Consider the following 18,544-nt stretch of genomic DNA (forward strand, 5'->3'; position numbering starts at 1 on the left):
GGGCTATGTGCGTAGTTTGCTTCAGCTGCACTGGATGGATGGATGGATCTATCCAGATGCATGCTTGGTCTTGTCCTGTGTTTGAGTATGAGAGACAAATAAAGCACTGAGTATAAATGTCTTGCTCAGCATGCCTTAGGTCACCATTACCGCTGCCCATGTCAAAGGTTAGAGGTCAAAAGCGGGCAGAAGTCACTTTCCTGCAGGGTCAGACAGCCTGTAAAGAATTACTCTCTGTAGCAGGAATTCATCTGGGGGAGTACGTAGTAAGAAACACACAAACTTTCGCTTTTTTGAATCATTTCAGCGTTTTTATGTAGGCAGAGTATACACCGGCCACTGAATAACGGAGGCTCACACTGGGGCCAGCAGATTATAAAGTCAGATTTCTCTCTACCAAAACAATAGCTTTATGTAGTAGAAATTACCGTTGATAAAGTTATTTTTCAGAGGAAGGTGCCTTAGCTTGCAAATAAGCTAAAATACAATAAGATTAAATTTTAACAGTTGCCAGAGGGACCTGGGAAATTGTTAAAATGTGACCTTTTTTCCCCAATTTTTCTCTTTTCACACTTGAGCAGTGGTGCTCTTCCTAATTGAGTTAAGAAATATACCTAACAAGGAACCCAGCCTCACTTACAAATGACTTCTACTCCCACTCATCCTTCTTATGCTGACCTTTAGAGGTTTATTTTACGGTCTTGTGGACAAGTGAAATGTACAGTTGGTTAATCCAAGTATTTATGCTATACAGATTTAATGTAAGAGCAGCAAACGGCCAAGAAGTGCATCTCCTGTGCTGAGGTTACTCTATTTCCATTTCTCTTTCTCGCTGTGAGTCCCTACTTCTCCCTCTTTGGCAGTGGTAACCAATGAGGATCCGGTGAAGAAACAACAGGGAAACAAATGGAGCCAATAGGGCAGAGTGAAGAGGAACAGAAAGTATAATGGAACAGAATAAAAAGGACCAGAAGGAGTGTTGTTTTGGCTGCCGTTGAGTTTACTCCTCAGGCGCTTGAGAGAGATGGAGAGACAGAACCAACCAAATAAAGAAACAAAAGAAGATGAAGACAGAGCATTGAAAGCCACGGTTACCAGCCTCACAGGAAATGAGGGCCAAATCCCGGCAAACCCCAGCTCTTGCAGGAAGAAAAAGGCAGAGAAGAGGCAGATGCAGAAAGAAGGACAGACAGAAAGAGACAAAGGCTTGGAGCAGTGAAAACATGGCCAACTAAACTCTCCACTCCAGCTGTCATAGGGAGACATACAGGGAAAGAATGAGAGCGAGATAGAAGAGGGTTAATAAGAGAAAAAGGCTATAGAGTGAGACAGAACCTCAGAGCACTAAGAGCAGCGAGCAGCCACAGCAATCAAAAACATCCCCTGGCAGCTCCACCACTCAGTGTTCTCCAGGTGAGATGTTTGAAATCAGAGAAACACCAGCCAGAGATTGTTTACCAAAGACAGAAGGCTCAGCTCTCGGCATAACACCTTAATGCTTTAAATGCCCAAGAGAAAACCAAAAAATAAAAAATAAATAAAAATCTGATCTGCACAGCTGGCAGAGAATCAAATGCTCAAAGCAGCAGCAGATATAAAACAAGAAGGTGAGACCCCAGAAGAAAAACAAAAAAAAAAAAAAACATGCTCATGGCATACGTACATGATGCTTACTTGTAGATTTCGGTCCAAAACATATTTCTCTGCTGCCAGTGAGCCAAATCGAAGCATCTATTTGTATTTTTGCAAGCCTGCTTGTTATCCACGATGGATTTCTTCACACTCAGCTGTCGCCACTGCCCATAGCTTAAAAAATGGTAAGAACCAACAGGCATAGAGATAAACTGATACCATCGCTGGAGATTAAGCTCCATACCAGATATTGTGCGTGTGTGTAATGTTATTTTCTCCTCTTCTCCTCTTGCTTCTCTTCTTCCTTTCACCACCATTTACTGTTCCCCTTTCTGCCTCCTTTTTGAAATGTTCACTCTCTCATAGCACATAATGTGCCATTTGCTGTCGTATAATATTTTATATGCTGTATGCTGGACACCCAGAAGGCCCATGTGGTGTATTTAACAGCACAGCATTGTGATGCTCTAAGTGTTATAGCAAAACGACCAACAGCCTGATCAATAAAACTTGCTGAAAATCAAAAACCAAACAAGGCAAAGCCCTCCAATGCCCTTGAGGAGTAAAGGTATTAACAGATGAGCCAAAAAAAAACTTTGAAAAGATTCCCAGTTCCAAAGCAAACTCTCTTAGATAAACACGTCCTGAATATTTATTCTGAATCTTTAGTTTTGGCTCATTGGTTGACTAACTCAGTATGCATATTTTTCTTTGACTTTTTCTGTTTTTGAGCCTATTTTTGGTTTGTTCGCCTGCACAATCTGGCACATCTCTCATCGTTTGCTGGAGAAAAAAAAAACAAAAAAAAAACAAAACAAAGCATAGCTAATGGTGTATTCATGAGGGGAATGTAAACTGGCAGGGGACACACGTGAAAGAGAAGTGAAGCTGGGTGAAGTAGAATAGAAGAGAGGAGAAGAGCTTCTCCAGAGGGTGAGTGATGTCTGAGGATGGAAAGCAAAGTGACATTTGTTATAGGGTGTTGCATGAAAACAGGAGAGTGACATCTGAAAGGGCCGGTGTCCTCTATTCCACCTCACACACACACACACACACACACACTCAAAAACATGCAACACACATCGTCTAATCAAGATGAATGAGATTTGCTCTTCAAGGAGAACATGTCATTATATAATGAGACAACTACATTATTGCTCTGATACCACCTTTTTAACGCATTGAAGTGTACTGTATGTGTGTGTGTGAAAGAGAGAAGCTTAATGATTAAAGGGGATCGTTGCACATAAATGTCAGCCTGTAACAGCTGTAATTGGCTAAATGAGTTTCTGAAGTGATGGATGTTGATAATTGTCTTGCTCCATTTACTTGTTTCTCATCCCAGCACACACGAGTGTGTTCATGTACAAATGAGGCCTCCCGTACTCCGGAGATCAGATGTAGACTTTCAATCTGGCTGGAGCCTGAATGCGGACACAAATCTGCAGATTGGACTGTTGGTTTGTGATGGTGCTTTGGTTGTTTTGACTTAGAGAGACACACACTGCTTACTAATCCTTCTAAAGCTTTGGCCAGGTTAATCTCATAGTAAACAATGTGTCTCTAGGCTAGACTGTGCTGTCTGATGCTATCTGCATAATGCGTGTGTGTGTGTGTGTGTGTGTGTGTGTGTGTGTGTGTGTGAGTGATTGTGCATATGTATATGTGCTGTCGAGTGTTTACGCTCTGATGCGCTTGCTGTCGTCCCGTAAAACCAATTTACCAACATACCTCGTCTTTGCAGACCATAATCACACAGGTTCACAGCCACCAAATGATTATCTACACACGGCTAATACAGGCTTGTGTGGTTATGAGACCATTATACAGGTAGTATGTGTACATAGGACCCCGGGTAGCAACCCATTACTTTTGCAAACAAACAGCTGGGACCCCTGTGTGGCTTCCACAGACTGTGCAGTCCTCTGTGAACAGCACTCAATAATTCATTACACCGTGAACAGTAAACAGGAATGCAGGCTTTATGCGATGATAGTGGACGCTCTCATTTTCAGCAAATCATCTTCACTATGAGACAGAAAATACAGAGCCAGTAACCACAAACTCTTCAGATCCCCTGGATGTGTGATCAAGCAGAGACACATCACACCACCCAATCTGATACTGATGTTTCCTTCTGCTTTTTGACCAAAAAGCCAATAAGTGATCTCAGATATTTTTGTTTTTTACTCTGATGTGTGTAATGCTTTCTTTTCCACAGATCTGTTAAATGAATTGTATTCAATGTGTACTAGAAACAGAAACTCCAAAATTCCTCTGTGTTATGTTATCCTGCCTACTCCCTGTGCGTTCTGGCATAGCTTGCATATCATTGCAAAGCATCTCCTCTAAGTTGTTCACATCTTCACATTTGCAAGGAACAAACTATTTTTCACATGTGAGTAAAATTAATTTAATATTCAATCTCTAATAAACTGCTTCAAGTGGGTACACAGCACAAGTCATGTATTCTAGCCATGTATTCCTTGTATCCTCGTAGGGGAGTTTCCCAAAATACACAGTTCATCTCACTTCATGCCTTGTTACCCATTAGTAAACTTGACTATTATTGTTTGTTCTTAACTAATGCCAAATGAGGAAAACTGGAAAACCATGTCGCCAAACTATCTAAAAAGGAATATATGGAGCCTTTTGGATTCAACTGCATTGATTTTTGATTTTTTCTTTTTTCATTTTCCAACAGTGTTATAGGAGTGCAATGCTAAATCAGCAGAGTGCTGTTTTAATTCAAGCTCGGTTTTCATAAAACACCAGGTGGCTGTTTCTGAAATGTACTTAAGGCCGATGTTAAACGTCTCTAAGGTACCATGTTATAAAACACAACATTACCTGCAGTTTCTAGGAAGGAACTGAAGGATTCAGGTGTGAACTCTGATCTCACTGATACATTTACCCGATTCAATCTTCAAGAAATTACCAACAGATAAATAGTTTTTAGGCCATGAGGTGGTTTGAAGTGCAGTTCAGTAATCACATTTCTCATATTCCTTTCAAATATTTTGTATGCTTGGTGAGTGTCACTTTATGAATTCAGATGAATTAAACAAATTAATCTCATCCATCAGGGAAGTGAAATTGTAAGAGTTCAATCTCTCACTCTCTCCTCTCTACTTGCCTTACATTAATATGCAGAAGGTATTCAACACAGCAGCAGGAGATACTGTGGCTATCTGTAGACACAGTAAGTGTGTTTAAGTGTGCAGTGTGATCTATAATCTTCCTAATGAGAGTCATTTTTCATCGGTGAGCTGTTTGTGTAAGTTAACCTCCAAGTGTGTGTGAGGGGGCGGGGCGTGTGTGCATGCTTATATAGTATATGTGTGTGTTTTAATGGACAGGGAGCTTCACAGCCACTTAGGAATGAAATGGTGATGACAGTATGCTCTAGCAAGCAGCTGAGTACTCTGAAATGACACATAGGGATTACTAATGAGGAGTTTGGAATCATCCTCTGCAGCGGCACAACACTCAGGTACCGTTTGATATCATGCAAAATGTTATAACAGGCCTAAACACTGTTCTCCGGAAGTATACCTGTAATTATTAGAATTAATAATCACTCTGAGTTGGTTAAGATTTATGCAATGTCAATGTGACAGCCCACCCACCCACCCATATTTACATTTTCTTTCCTCTGTGTCTGAGAAATACAGGTAAAAATGTTAACAATACATAACAAAATCAAATCCTGTCTGAGATTTGTGTCTTTGTATGACCTTATTTGTATCCTCTCCTGTGAATAATGAAAATAAATTGAAATTGAGGCAAACAACCCGCTCTCCTTTTCCACAAATAAGAAAAAAGAACTGTGATATTACATTTTTATGAAGCATTAACACTTATTGGGCTTTTATCACAAGTTAACATAGGTGGTTTCAGTAATTCTCTGTGGAGTTCATTTCTGTAGTTGTTACATTAGTACCTCTAACTTTCTTAATGGACAATAAGACTTTATTTCTGATTACGAATGAAATGCTACTGACGTTCTGCCCTAGGAAGCTGTAAAGCTCTGGAATGAAATTACAGCAGTATGACCATATGCTCAATCAAGCTGTGGACCACCGCTGTGTGAGTGACATTGTGTGATTCTAATGCGGCACAGAGGAATAAGGAATGATCCAAAGCATGATCAAACTGTGAAGGTTTCATCATAAAGTACTAATAGTCTGAATATTGACCAGCTGTTTCGTCAGTCGTACTGTCTTCAGACTGAGGAAGATGAATGAGGTAGAGGCAGTTAGAAGTACATTTTTATTTAACCAGGAAAAGAGATTATAAATCTCTTTTACAAGGGCGTCGTGGCCAAGACAGGCAGCGGCACAATTAACAAGGTTGCAGACATGATGACGATGAAAATTAAGAATGAATTACAGAATCATAAAATATAAAAAATATTAATCAAACATTCGTCATAAGTCATCAACATCAGAGATCAAACAGGGGCAATATGAATCAGTCAAAACATCTACAGCCAGATGTGCCTGCATCGAATTAATTTAAAATGACTCTGAATGCATCCAGTGAGACCCGCTCTCTGAGATTCAGGTAATTTTAATTCAGGTAATTCAAGCAGAGGGAGTAGCACGCTTAAACGGCCTTTTACCCCATTCAGTATGGGCTTTAGGGACAGATAGTAGGAATAAGTCCTGGGAGTTTCCAGACCAAGAACAGCCTTATAAATAAGAATATGCCAATGATTAAGTCTATGAGTGGTCAATGCTCCATGGTCAACAGTATTCAGGTGTGTAAGCACTGCAAAGATGCATGTATGAATATAACTTTACTATAGTCCAGCACAAACATAAAAGGTGCGCCAACATGCCTTGAAAGAAAGGCAAGGTTTGATTCTAAAATGAAAACCCAGTTTCGACTTCAGTTTTCTCACCAATTGCTGGACATGAGTCATAAAAGAGACAGACTCATCAATTACAACTCCTAGATATTTGTATTGAGATACAGACTCAATCTCAGAGCCCTGATGTGGTGATAGATGCAAGGTTCAGTGTCTTTGATCTTGGCATTTGAGTTTTGTTTTCTCAGCAAGTTTTAAATCAAAGCTACATTGTAAGGCACAGTATTAAAAGAGAGTTGTTTCTAACAAGAGCCTGGTTTGGAGTACAACATTTTTGAACATTTTGATAGAGACTGTTGATATATATATATATATATATATACTGTATATATATACTATATATAGTGAATTGGAGTGGTCCCAGGACCGATCCCTGGGGCACACTCTTGGATACACTAATGGAAACAGAAGTGATATGCTTTGCCTGCACTCACTGACATCTGCCTGACAGATTATTTTCAAAACAACGGACAGTTTGTTCTGACAGTCCTACACCAATAAGTCTTTGCTTCAATCTTGCATAATCCACAGTATCAAATGCATTAGATAAGTCAATAAAATGGGCTGCACAATGTTGCCTTTTGTCTAAAGACTCAATAAAACCATTTACTACTTTTAAAGCCACTGTAGTTGTGCTGCGTTTTTCCTAAAACCTGATTGAAAGTCAGATAAGATATTGTTATTAGATAAGAACTGTTTCAGTTGTTCTCTCACAAGGGATTCCAGATCCTTAACTAGGACGCACAATTTGGAGATGGGCTTATAATTGTTTAAGACTGTAGGGTTAGGGTTCCCTTTAAAGAAGGGAAGAACAAAGGCAGATTTCCATATAAGACGAATTTCGTTAGCGTCCACAGAGAGATTAAAAAGATGAGTCAAAAGGTGATGCAATAAAATCAGCTGTTTGCTTTTTAAAGTAAGGCTCCAAATTATCAGGACCTGCCAATTTTGTGTCTAAAAGTTTGAGGGCTAAATGATCCTCTGAGACTGTAAAAAACAACTAAGTGATTGACTTACCATAACATGACTGTCAAAACAAACAGTAGGGGGATTCTCATGAGTAATGTTGAGAGAATCAAACAGTGAACCACGGGCAATAATATGCTTGTTAAAACAACCAAGCATTTTTGCCTTATCAGAGATTTTATGTCAGTCCTTTACAATGCATGGGGGAAGCTGTATGCCATTTTTCTTTTTAAATAGTTTTCCAAAATATCAAGGGATTGTTTAGGTGAGTAAATGATCACTTTTGTTTTTTCCAATTGCAACAGTGCATGCAATCATCTTAAATGCCGCCATTCTGAAGTAAGATTTGTTCTCCTGGCTTTTGCCCATGCCACACTGCACTCATGAAGTAAATTGGATAAATCTGGGGTGAACCATGCGGTTTTGGGAATTTTTGTATTTCTAACTGTGGCAACAACACAGTGGTCACTAATGTCATTTGCAAATACAGAAGCAGCTGTGTATTTATGAGGAACATTTGTCACGGTTAAATCGAGTCGAGATGATTTTTCAGGACATTTCAGATTAGGTCTAGTTGGACTATTAATCTGAAAGACATTTAGTGAGTCACAATAAACTTTAAAAGCATCAGATCCTGGTTGTGGCCGGTTCCAATTTGGATCTCTAGACTATTCCTTTAGAATTCAACGTCGATACAAGCTGCATTGAAGAGGAATGAGCACCACTGACAGCTGAACATGTCCTGTAGCATCGAATGACAGTGATATGGAGAGTTTTAAAGACCTCAAGATCTAGAGCTAAAAATTCAAGTTGCTTACTCACTGATTTAGAGAGAAGCACATTCACATGAAACTTATTTTGGATAAAGATTGCAAATGGGGAGCTGAGCTGAGAGCAGAAGAAAGCAAACACACCAGTGAAGCAAAGCCTTGCCCAAAGCACCCACATACAAATTCACTCCCAAAACACTTGTGTGTAGATTTCTGCTTTGTGTCTTCTTTTGCCTGTCATGATAGTTTATGTCAAGAGACTAATAGTCGGAATATAGCTGTGGGTTGCTGTAGCAAGAACAGACACAACAGCAGAACCTGAACAGATGGGTTTGAGCCACCATTGCTGGTTAAAAACGTGCCATGCAGACACCAGATGTTCATTGCTGAATGTGAGCCTGCTTTTTCACTGCTGTGTAAGAGACAATGCAAAATAGATATTTCTGTATGTAAAATGCTGCAGAAAACCCAAGTTTTTGCTCCAGGCTGTGGCCAGTACACTGTGGCATCACTATGGGGGTGTGGTCACAGGTGCAACTGAGCTCACCACACTGCTTTTCTGCTTGGTGTTACGTTGCTCTTTAAAGGATGGGAGTTACCTGTAACCTAAGCACACAGGTGGCTTGGAGGTATTGGCAATGCATGTAACGTTTCAGTTTGTGTGTCTGATTTTCCCCCCATTTAGGTAAACTAAATGTACCTCCTCTAGTCAAAGGTATATGAATAATATTGGTTCAAGAACGAAGAAGTAGTATTTCAATTTGGGGTGTTACCACATTTGGAAATCTGGTAAACTGGTGTTTATGTTTATGTTATTACTAATTATTGATAATTATTCAGACATGCTCCCAATCAGAAGTTGTGTACAGGAGCATATCTATTATTCTCTTAATTTCTCAAACTGGATGTATTTCCTTTTTTTTGTATCAGATCCTCTGTTTGAGAAACTTTAACAAATGGCAGCAGGCATTAATCTGAAAGGTGACACGCTCCCCCACAGTGGAAACAGCCATTGGTATGATTAGGCGAAGCAATTACCAATGTGATAGGAATTCTCTGCATCCTTTACATTGTGTTTCCAGCCAATCTGAACTTGCACATAGAGGGGCTGTTAAAGCATTGATGCATTGCAGCAGCCAGCCGGTGGGTTGAGCAAGTGAAGAGGCTCTCCAGCTGCAGTTTCTGTCATTATGGCAACGCTCCACACCTTGTCGCACCGCAGAGCACTTATTCCAACACAACAGGGGAAGAGTATCAGCGTTATATCAACTGTGCCTACCACTGCAGAGAGAATAGAGTGTCAAGAGTCACAGAAGATGAGAAAATGGACTGATAGATGGCAAGGAGAGATGCGAGTCACAGAGGGCTTATGAGAGCTTGTTGTTGATGCACTGGTGTTCAGTCTCTTTTATTTCTCTCTCTCTCTGTCTCTCTCTCTCTTTCTCTCTCTCTCCCACTCTCTCTCTCTCCCACTCTCTCTCTCCAGAGCTCTGAAGTTGCCCATACCCTCCAGAGGCCAGGGATTATGGGAATATACGCTACGTAGCTACACTAAGCTTCCAGGGGAGAAGGTCAAGGGGAGGCTAGACAAACAAGAAAGTCTATCTTCTTTCCATATGACCCACTTGCCCTTTATTCATTCTTTCTCCTATAGTGTCCTCGCCTAACTTTGATGTAACCCCACCTGCACTTCCCACTTATGCAGTCTTATGCAAAATCAATGAAAAACCTACAATAGAAATGTAAACAAATATATTGTTTCAGGATTGAGTTACTCTATATTGATTCCCGGGAAAGGGGAAGCAAATGTAACCTATTTTCTTATTTTCTGTCATCTTGAAAAGGTGAATCAACTCTATTTCAAAAGTGAAAATTGAGTTCACTTTCTGTTTACCCTCGACTACATTTGGGCTTTCACTTTCAGCTGCTCACTCCTTCCAGTGCTCTCATCCTGCTCCCCCCTTCATTTTCCTTTTTCTGCTGCTTTCAGTTAGTTATCCTGTTTTTGAGAAATAAGATACTGTATTAAATTTTTTTTTTTTTTTTTTTTAAACTGAAAACTATTCCCAGTGTAAAGCTGTTTTTTCTATCATTTTGGTGAGGAAGGGAAAGGGTCATCTCTGCTTTCATGTTTTCCCAACTCTCTGTAGTCTTGCCTCAGTCAGAAGTCACTTCCGCGCTCGCAGCTGGTACAAAATGCAGCAGGTCAAATTCTTACTAGAAAAAAGGCAAGCGGTAGTTTTATCTATACGTCCTTCATGAGCTAACCAACCAAAGCAACATATCGCTTTGACAGGCAGCAACAAGAAGCACATATCATTTGTATATACAGCACACACTTAAAAGGGCTATATATGTGTCAAATTCTCATGTTTAAATAGTATGTACATAAATAGCTAAATGGATTCTTAATGGTGTCACTTTTATGCTTCTGGCCTTGCTTTTATACTCTTAACCTTGATTTTTTTTTTTTCTAAGTGCCTTTAAAGTGTGTTTTTATAACTGCAACATAAATACAGATAAGCAGTAGTAATACCAGTGGTTGCAGTAGCAGTAGCAATGTTAATGATACTGTAACGGTAGCCGTACATGCAGTGGTATTAGATATGCTGTGGCAGTACTTGAACTAATGATGTGTTGCTGCTTCTAGTTGCAATTAGTAGTATAGCGACAACAGTAATAGTCTTAGAACTTGTAATACAGTAGAAGCAGTAGTCAAAGGAATAGCATCATCGGCAGTCATAGTAACAGAGGCATTAGTAAGAAGTTAGCAGTATTTTTCTCTTCTTTCATAAATCAAACAGTGTTCTCCACCTGTCTCCTCCCTTTTCGTCTCAGTCTGAATAATGCAGAGTTGAGGTGTGTGGTGGTGGACTCCCCTGTGGAGCTGAGGCCAGGGTAGCAGCTGTCCCTATCAAGACTCTCCTCAGAGCTGTCACGGCCTGTCTGCTCCTCGGCTAATCACTTCCTACAGGCCTGCAGCATGGGACCGCCGCTGCTAATGTCTTCACCGACTGGGCTGGGAGAGGCTCACAGGATGAGCGTGATGTAGTTTCTTATGGTGATGGCTATTTGCGTCCACAAGTGGGTGTATGTGGGTGTATGTGTGTGTATCTGTGTGTGTGTGTTTGTGTGTGTGTATATGTGAGATGGTTGGTGGAGTGCAGGTGTGTTTAGCTAGCGGCTCCACGGGTGTGCAAATGCCGCGGGTAGTGCAACATGGGTGACGTTTTAACACACACACACACACACACACACACACACACACACCATAACCATGACCATAACCCCTTTCTTCTCACCTGCCAAAACACATTTGCCACACAAGGAGTTACTCATCTGTGTGTAACAAGCTAATGGCACAGTGTGTCACACACCAGCACACATGGTCATATCAAAGTGGCCATTTGCAGTGACAAACACTTCTGGCATGTTCAGCTGAGGTAAAAATAAAATCTGGGGAAATACATCCTGAGCCAAATAATATGATTTTCCTATCCTCCCAGCAGACTTCAAAAATGTCTCCTTTTTTTTCTTTTTTTTGCCTTGCAGAGGATGTTGTGTTCGCTGGTTCTGTTGCAGTGCGTTCTGTGAGGCCCTGCGGTGAACACCACTGAACCAACTGTCAGCAGAGATGATTAATTATCAGTCACTCCGGCCACGCAACAAATTGGTAAATACATTTGCCTTTTGGGGTTTCAGAGGCCATCTAGAATTTGAATAACTGCAAACAGAAAAGAGATTGATAGGCACAATCAGAGGAGCCTAGGATCCAGGGCAATAGATAACAAGCAAAAAGAGGATTGAAAGAGCTAAAGAAGGTTCAAGCTTCGGGCGAAGAAAACAAGAAGCTTGTGAGTGAAAGTTAGCAAAGTTGTGTCAGTAAGATTGGAAAACAGAAAGTGAATCAATTTGACTCTCGTTTACTTTTTAAACCCACTGTTTTAGTGCCCTTAAGCAACCCAAATGGGTGTGTGCTAAATATAAAACAAGAAAAAAAGTTAGTTGTGGTGGGTAGGCAGATTTATTAATGCTCCATGTTAAAGAGAATCCTCTAATCAGGTCAGCGTGTTCCCAAATTTAGCTTTTTATGCCTCAGTGGACTTTAACTGTCCAGCAGGCTGATTTAGTGAAGCGACTAGTGTGAGGAGTTAACAGCAGATGACTCACAACCATTAATGCTAATGTAATGCTAACCAATTTTCAGCAAATCAGACGTGTCAAAAAGGGAGATACAGTCCGTGGCGAAAAAGTACATCACACCCATATGCGATTGCTGCATATCTCGTTACAAATCAGTGGGCATTACTGTGATGCTATAACAGCATCTGCTCCTCTGGAAGACCTTCCACAAGATTGTAGAGCTTCCAGAGGAGTGAGGTCGGCCACTGAAGCTGGGATGAGGCCCGGCTCACAGCTGGTGTTCCAGTTCATCCTAACATCGAGGGTCTGTGCAGGCCAATCACGTTTTTTTTCTGTTCTTCATGGACCTTGCTTCATGCAGAGAGGCATTGTCATGTTAAAACAGGAAAAGACCTTCACTAAAATGTCAGCACAGTGTTAAATGTCCAAAGAACATGAAAACAGCCCCAGACTAAAGGTTCACAAAAGCAGTTGGACGTACTTTTGGCTTTATAATATATTTAGCTTTAGCTTTTCAATCTCAATGTGAGAAGCCGAATGAGTTACCGCAGGACCTCCAATATGGTCAACCAGAGGGCCAACAGATAAGGAAGACAAACACGGTGGCAACGCAGGACAAGGTGAGGCACACACTGACTGTGGCAGATAAAATAGCTAAAATGTAGAATGAGACAGCTGAAGATGAAGGTAAGTAAACAATGATGGAGATGGACAGGCAGACAGACAGAGATATGAATAAGAAGCGAGACAGGAGGCGTGACGGTGCACTGAGGCATGTAAAGGCAACTGGTGCCGCCGCGCTGCTCCTTGCCCCTGCGGCGCACCGAGCAAAATGAAGCTGGGGAGAGGGAAGGCGGGGAACTGAGACAAGAGAGAAAAGCCGGGTATGATTGACTAGAACGAAATGAGGAGACATGAAAGGAAAAAGAGGGAGAGGAAATACAAGGAAGTTGAGGAAGAGGGAGGATGGGGAGAGGGGGAAAGATGAGCGCGCCAAAAATGTGACAGGCAGATAAACAAGAGACTGTGAGTGACTGCATTTAATCCACTGGATGACTGCAGCCTTTAACAAACTCCCTACGTGATTGTGTGTGTGTGTGTGTGTGTGTGTGTGTTCTTGGTGTGCACATTTGCCTCTGATTGTGCCTGGTTTCCAGTGTTTGTGTGTAAACCCTGAGTGAGTGGGTTTTGTTTTGTTTCATTTTATTTATTTATTTTGCGTGGCTGCATGAAGGCTTTTGTGTCACCATGTGTGTTGAGGCCCAACACATCTGCTACTATTTGTGCCCTTGCCTTTGAGTCTACGCCCTCTAACAAGCTGAACTGAACATTTGTCAACAACGCCAGGAAGCAGTTGTTGTTTGTCAGTAAGTAAGAAGAGGTCTGCAGAGGCAGCCCACAGCCACACTGCCAGATATTGCATAAGCAAGGTGTGTGTGTGTGTGTGTGTGTGTGTGTGTGTGTGTGTGTGTGCGTGCACGTGTGCATGTCCATACAAGAGTATGTGTATGTCACCAGCCCCCACCACCACTTGATTTGGCTTGTTAGTGCTACTTGTGGGGGTTATGAGAGCCAAGAGCCATCCAGTCGTTGTAGCTGCTTCATGTGGACCATTAATGCAGAGCTCATTTAGCCTGGAGCCAGCCCAGCTACCAGTTCTCATGTGCTTTTTCTATTTATTTATTTTTTTATTCCTGTTTGCTCTGCGACCATGTGATCATTTGACTTATGTGATTTATGGGGCTGGCAGTGGTTTTCCTTGAGGCGCAGTGGTTTCTAACCAGCGGCCCTGGACCCCATCCCAGTCATTGCAAGGAAATCTTGGAACAAGATGAATCCAATATATTTTTGGGATGTGAATTTTAAAAACAATGCTAGAATGTCATAAAATCCAACTTTAGCTTTCCTCGAGTCACGTGACAGGCTTAAAACGAGCCCTTTCATGATGTTTGCAGAAACAGTTTCCACCTCTTCATTACCACTGCCAAAAAGTACCAAAAATGCTCTGTGAACACAAATTACTTTGCAAACAAGGATGGAACAGGAATATAGAACCAACATGGGTGCAGCTGAAAACTGCTGTTTTGTATGGTTGTTGTTTTGAAGATTGATAAGACCCCCCAATGGATGTTACAAGTAAAGTCTGCAGACGGTATTTAAATATAGAGTCAGTATTAAACATTGGACAAAAACTGCAAGATTTGAGTATTACAAGTGTTACCAGAGAGACGAGCCAGTGTCACAACTCTGGTTTGAAAATAACCATATTTTATACATTACTGTACCTATAATAGTAGAAACTATTATTCTAGTGAATATTGTGATAGCTGCCTTGACACAATGATCTCAGTGCTTTTGGTAGCTTCTCCAGTTTTACGTGGCGCAATAGTCAGCACATCATGCATTGTTGTCTCCCTTATTTTAACATAGAGAGTATGTGGTGGCTATGGGAACCATATTTATGACCGAAACAGCAGTAGTTCAAGTATTCATAAAGCCATGGTGTACTTGCTGTAGAAATACATTTTGCAATCACAAAAAGAGTTTATTCAGTTTTTTTATGACTGGCACGTATTCATTGTCCTACAGTATGTTGTCACGCTCTATTAATGTCGGTCTGCATACAGGTTAAAACAATACAATTCCCAAAATGCAACTGTGCTTTCTTTATTCTTTTTGTTTCATGTTTAAAGGCCTTTTTTTCTGTTGTTTTTTTTTCTGAATATTTAATGGCATCTCAAAAATGTCCGCTGGTACTGATTCATGGGTTATTCTATGAAAAGGTTTGTCTTATAATGTTCAGTTAGTTTATATAGGCACTAAGACCTTAAGCACAGTCACAGTATCTCTTACATTCCGTTTTATGGCAGCTTCCGTAAGGCAGCTATCCGAGACTTTGTGATAAATCATACACCGTCAGATCAGAGAATATGGATTATTTTGTTGCATCATAAAGTCTTACGAGAGCCAGAATAAGAGTCATGATGAGTTCTTCTCCACTGCCACTCTCTCACTCGCCAGATTCTTGTCAGCTAGTGAGCAGCCAAGATGTAGAAATGGGAGGAAAAAGGAAAGCCATAAGGAAATGCAAGATGTTGACGTGATGAGTTGGATAAAAGCAGAGTGGAGGTGGTGTAGAAAATTTCACCGTGATGAGACTTGGCAAGCGTTGACAAATCTTTGCTTCGGACGTTTACCGTGGCTCAGATGGGGGTGAAATTGTTCAAATCTGGCTCAGTCTTAAATCTAAAAAACATAAACTAGTCTGCAAGAGCATAGTGAATGTTGCAATATGCTGCAAGATGTTCATACACACTGAGATAAAAAAAAAATGAACCAGCCGCTCAGTTATGTGTTTGCTGCTAAGGTTTGGTCGCTTCCAGGGAGCGATAACAACACCTTGGCTTAACCCCAGTTACCAGGGGTGATCTCTAATTGGTTTTGTTCCACATGGCTGAGACAAAACTTCAGACACTAGTGGAGCATGTGCCTCTGTTTGCATTTTAACTAAGGTAATGCTGGCTGACCCCAGTGAAAAGCATTTTATAATCTCTGTGTTTGTCCTATGTAGCCAACTGTGCTGTTTTTGTTTTTTTTGTTTCTGTCAAAGAAAACCCACTGACAAAGGACAGAGAGCAGGATCACTACAGGTGTAGAGAAAGGTGGAAACAGCCCTGATCATCACTCTGTCCACAGCAGTCACCACACTGAGGCGTCAGCACTGTGCTCACCCACACATCCAACAGAGATGGTCCTCTGCCAGAAACGCCCTTACCACCCTTCTCTCTCGCCAGCTCGCGTAAACCAAGTGCGCCTTCTAGCGGTGACTCCAAGTATTGTATGCGCGTGCATGTGCGTGGATGTTAAAAAAATAAAAAAAAATAGAAAAAAAAGGAAGGTGTCACTTACGGTAGAAGACATATTCTGTGTAGCTGGACCAGATCTTGTCCTCTGTGTGCTGGTTGACAAACGAGGCAGTGACTGATGAGTTGCAGGCCACCATTTGGAAACCACACTCCGACAGCATGTCAAAAGCCCTCTCCAGGTGCTTGAACTTGAGGTAAAACCGGGAGGTGTACCGATCCGGGGTCCTGTCCGGGTCCCGGCTCTCGTTCAGGGTCTCCCCAAAAACTTCTTTAGCCAGGGCCACCCGCCCGCATATAAGTATCCGAGGTACCCTCCTGAACTTAGCGTCGGTCTGACTCTCTCGGCCCATGGTGCACGACCCCCTGTACCCCACTGTGATGAAGCCGCTCTTTCTGTCCGCGGGGACGAGGGAGGGCGGCGGGCACTGCCGGTGGTCGCTGCCCTGGGACCCATCTTCATAGTCGCTGTGGAAATAGTCGTCCGGGCTGTGCTTGATATCCTCAGGGGTCAGCAGCTTCACTAAGTCGGGCAGCTGGAAGTACTCCGCCTCTTTCCTGAGCCTCCCTTTCTCCGGAAAGTGGTCCGGGAGGACGACTTGCTTGTCTCGGAGGTAGTCCAACACATACCGGAATAAAAACCCGTCTCTGTCGATGAAGTAACGGCCCTTGGGGTCTCTCGCCAAGTCATTTGATGCTTCTTTTTTGGAGGAGAATAGCTTACCGAGTAATGAATTCGGGTTGCCCACCAAAGTTGAGTGACGCGTGTAATAAACCTGCCCCCCTACGTTTAATTCAACCACATCTGGGAAACTGTTCTGAACTGATGCCTGCTCTTTGGGGTTAGTCCTACAGTTTCCACTCAGCGCCATCCTTTCCGTCATGAACAGCTACAAACAGGCCACACACCTATTTCTACAGCAAGTTTAAAAACAGAAAAAGAAAAATATAATAATGGATCAGTGTAAAAAAAAAAAAAGTTGCCTAAGCGTCCTCGTTTATTCTGCGTTGCAGGGCCTCCAACTTCATCTCACAATAATCTGAATAAGCATTGTTCATCGATCCATGGCTATTATCACCTACCAGTCTTCGGCAGTGTAGTCGAAAATGGGGGGAAGATGGCAGTCCGGGGCGTCCCTCCTGTGAATGTTAAATGGAACAGACTGAGATGAGTGACTTTGAGGAGGAGGAGAGAATCAGAATCAGCGCTGCCAGAGAGGTGAAATGTATCCGGACGCATCAAAAGCTTGCATCAGTGGCTGTAGGACTCCCATCGCTGCTGGAAAAAAGAGCATTACAAAGGCAGTCGGCGGAGGCTGACGGAAGCCTATTGAGCCGAATAAAAAAAAGAAACTTGTCTTGCTTGCCGCTTTTGCTTCTGGGAGTATTATCCGACAAATAAGAATCCTTCTGCACACGCTCACAAAACCAGAAATTTACGCAGTGGAGCTGGGCAAACGAAGAAAAAAAAGAGAAAAGAAAAGAAAAAGTCCAACAACTTCTTGAAGGATATAGTCCAAACCGAAGAAGGCGCTGACGTGGTGTTGACACTTTTGTTTCCTCTTCAACTTCCCCTTGAACAGCAGCAGGTTTCCCGGGCTGTGTGGACCGGCAGGAGGAGGCAGGACGCCTTTCAGTGGCGGAGAAACTTCGCAGAGATTGCACACCACGCAAAGCTCAGGAGTCCTGTAATGGTTTTGTCTTTTTGTCTGCAGCCTGTCACTACAAATATGTCGCCTGCATCGGGGTTGAATTAAACTAGATCCCCCTCCGCTGTCCTCGAGAGGTGTTACAAATCTCAGTTCAGATTTTTTTTTTTTTTTTTTTTTTTTTTTTTAATTTTTTCTTTTTTTTTCTTTTTTCAGAGCAGCGGAGAACCGACCCGCTGCTGCTGCTGCTGCTGGCTGCTTTCACCCGCTGGAGCTGTCCGCGGTGCTGAAACGAGCATCCACCCCCCCCACCCCCCCTCTCTTCCTCACCCTCCCTTCTACACTCTTGTACCGCCTCCCCTCCCCTACAGAGTTGGGTGGTGTCTTCATGGTTGCCCCCCCCCCATCGACACACACACACACACACACACACACACACACAAACACAGTCGCTGCTTACATGCTCACCTTTTGTCAGCCATCATCATATTTCCCTAAAGCACTGAAAAGAAAATCAGGCCTGTTGACATAAAAACCCTATATTAATATACATCACACATCAGTGTGGTACTGATTGTTGTGTGTAATGTGTAATATTGCACCTCTCTTGGTGCTGTCAAAGGTTAAAGAACTGTACGATTCTGTTTA

At 42.0% G+C, this 18,544-nt stretch overlaps 1 protein-coding gene across 1 annotated transcript in view; it reads right to left on the reverse strand.

Moving 5' to 3' along the window:
- The window catches only part of kctd16 (potassium channel tetramerization domain containing 16), a 73,058-nt gene extending 55,907 nt beyond the window's left edge, over nucleotides 1-17,151 (reverse strand). Inside the window, exon 1 of the mRNA XM_022738994.1 lies at nucleotides 16,294-17,151. Within this exon, the coding sequence (XP_022594715.1) occupies nucleotides 16,294-17,131 (838 nt within the window). The 5' untranslated portion in view covers nucleotides 17,132-17,151. The remainder of the gene's footprint in view (nucleotides 1-16,293) is intronic.
- Between the last annotated feature and the right edge of the window lie 1,393 nt (nucleotides 17,152-18,544).

The sequence above is a fragment of the Seriola dumerili genome, unplaced genomic scaffold, assembly GCF_002260705.1.
Source record: "Seriola dumerili isolate Sdu_G_001 unplaced genomic scaffold, Sdu_1.0 BDQW01000040.1, whole genome shotgun sequence".
Lineage (NCBI taxonomy): Eukaryota > Metazoa > Chordata > Actinopteri > Carangiformes > Carangidae > Seriola > Seriola dumerili.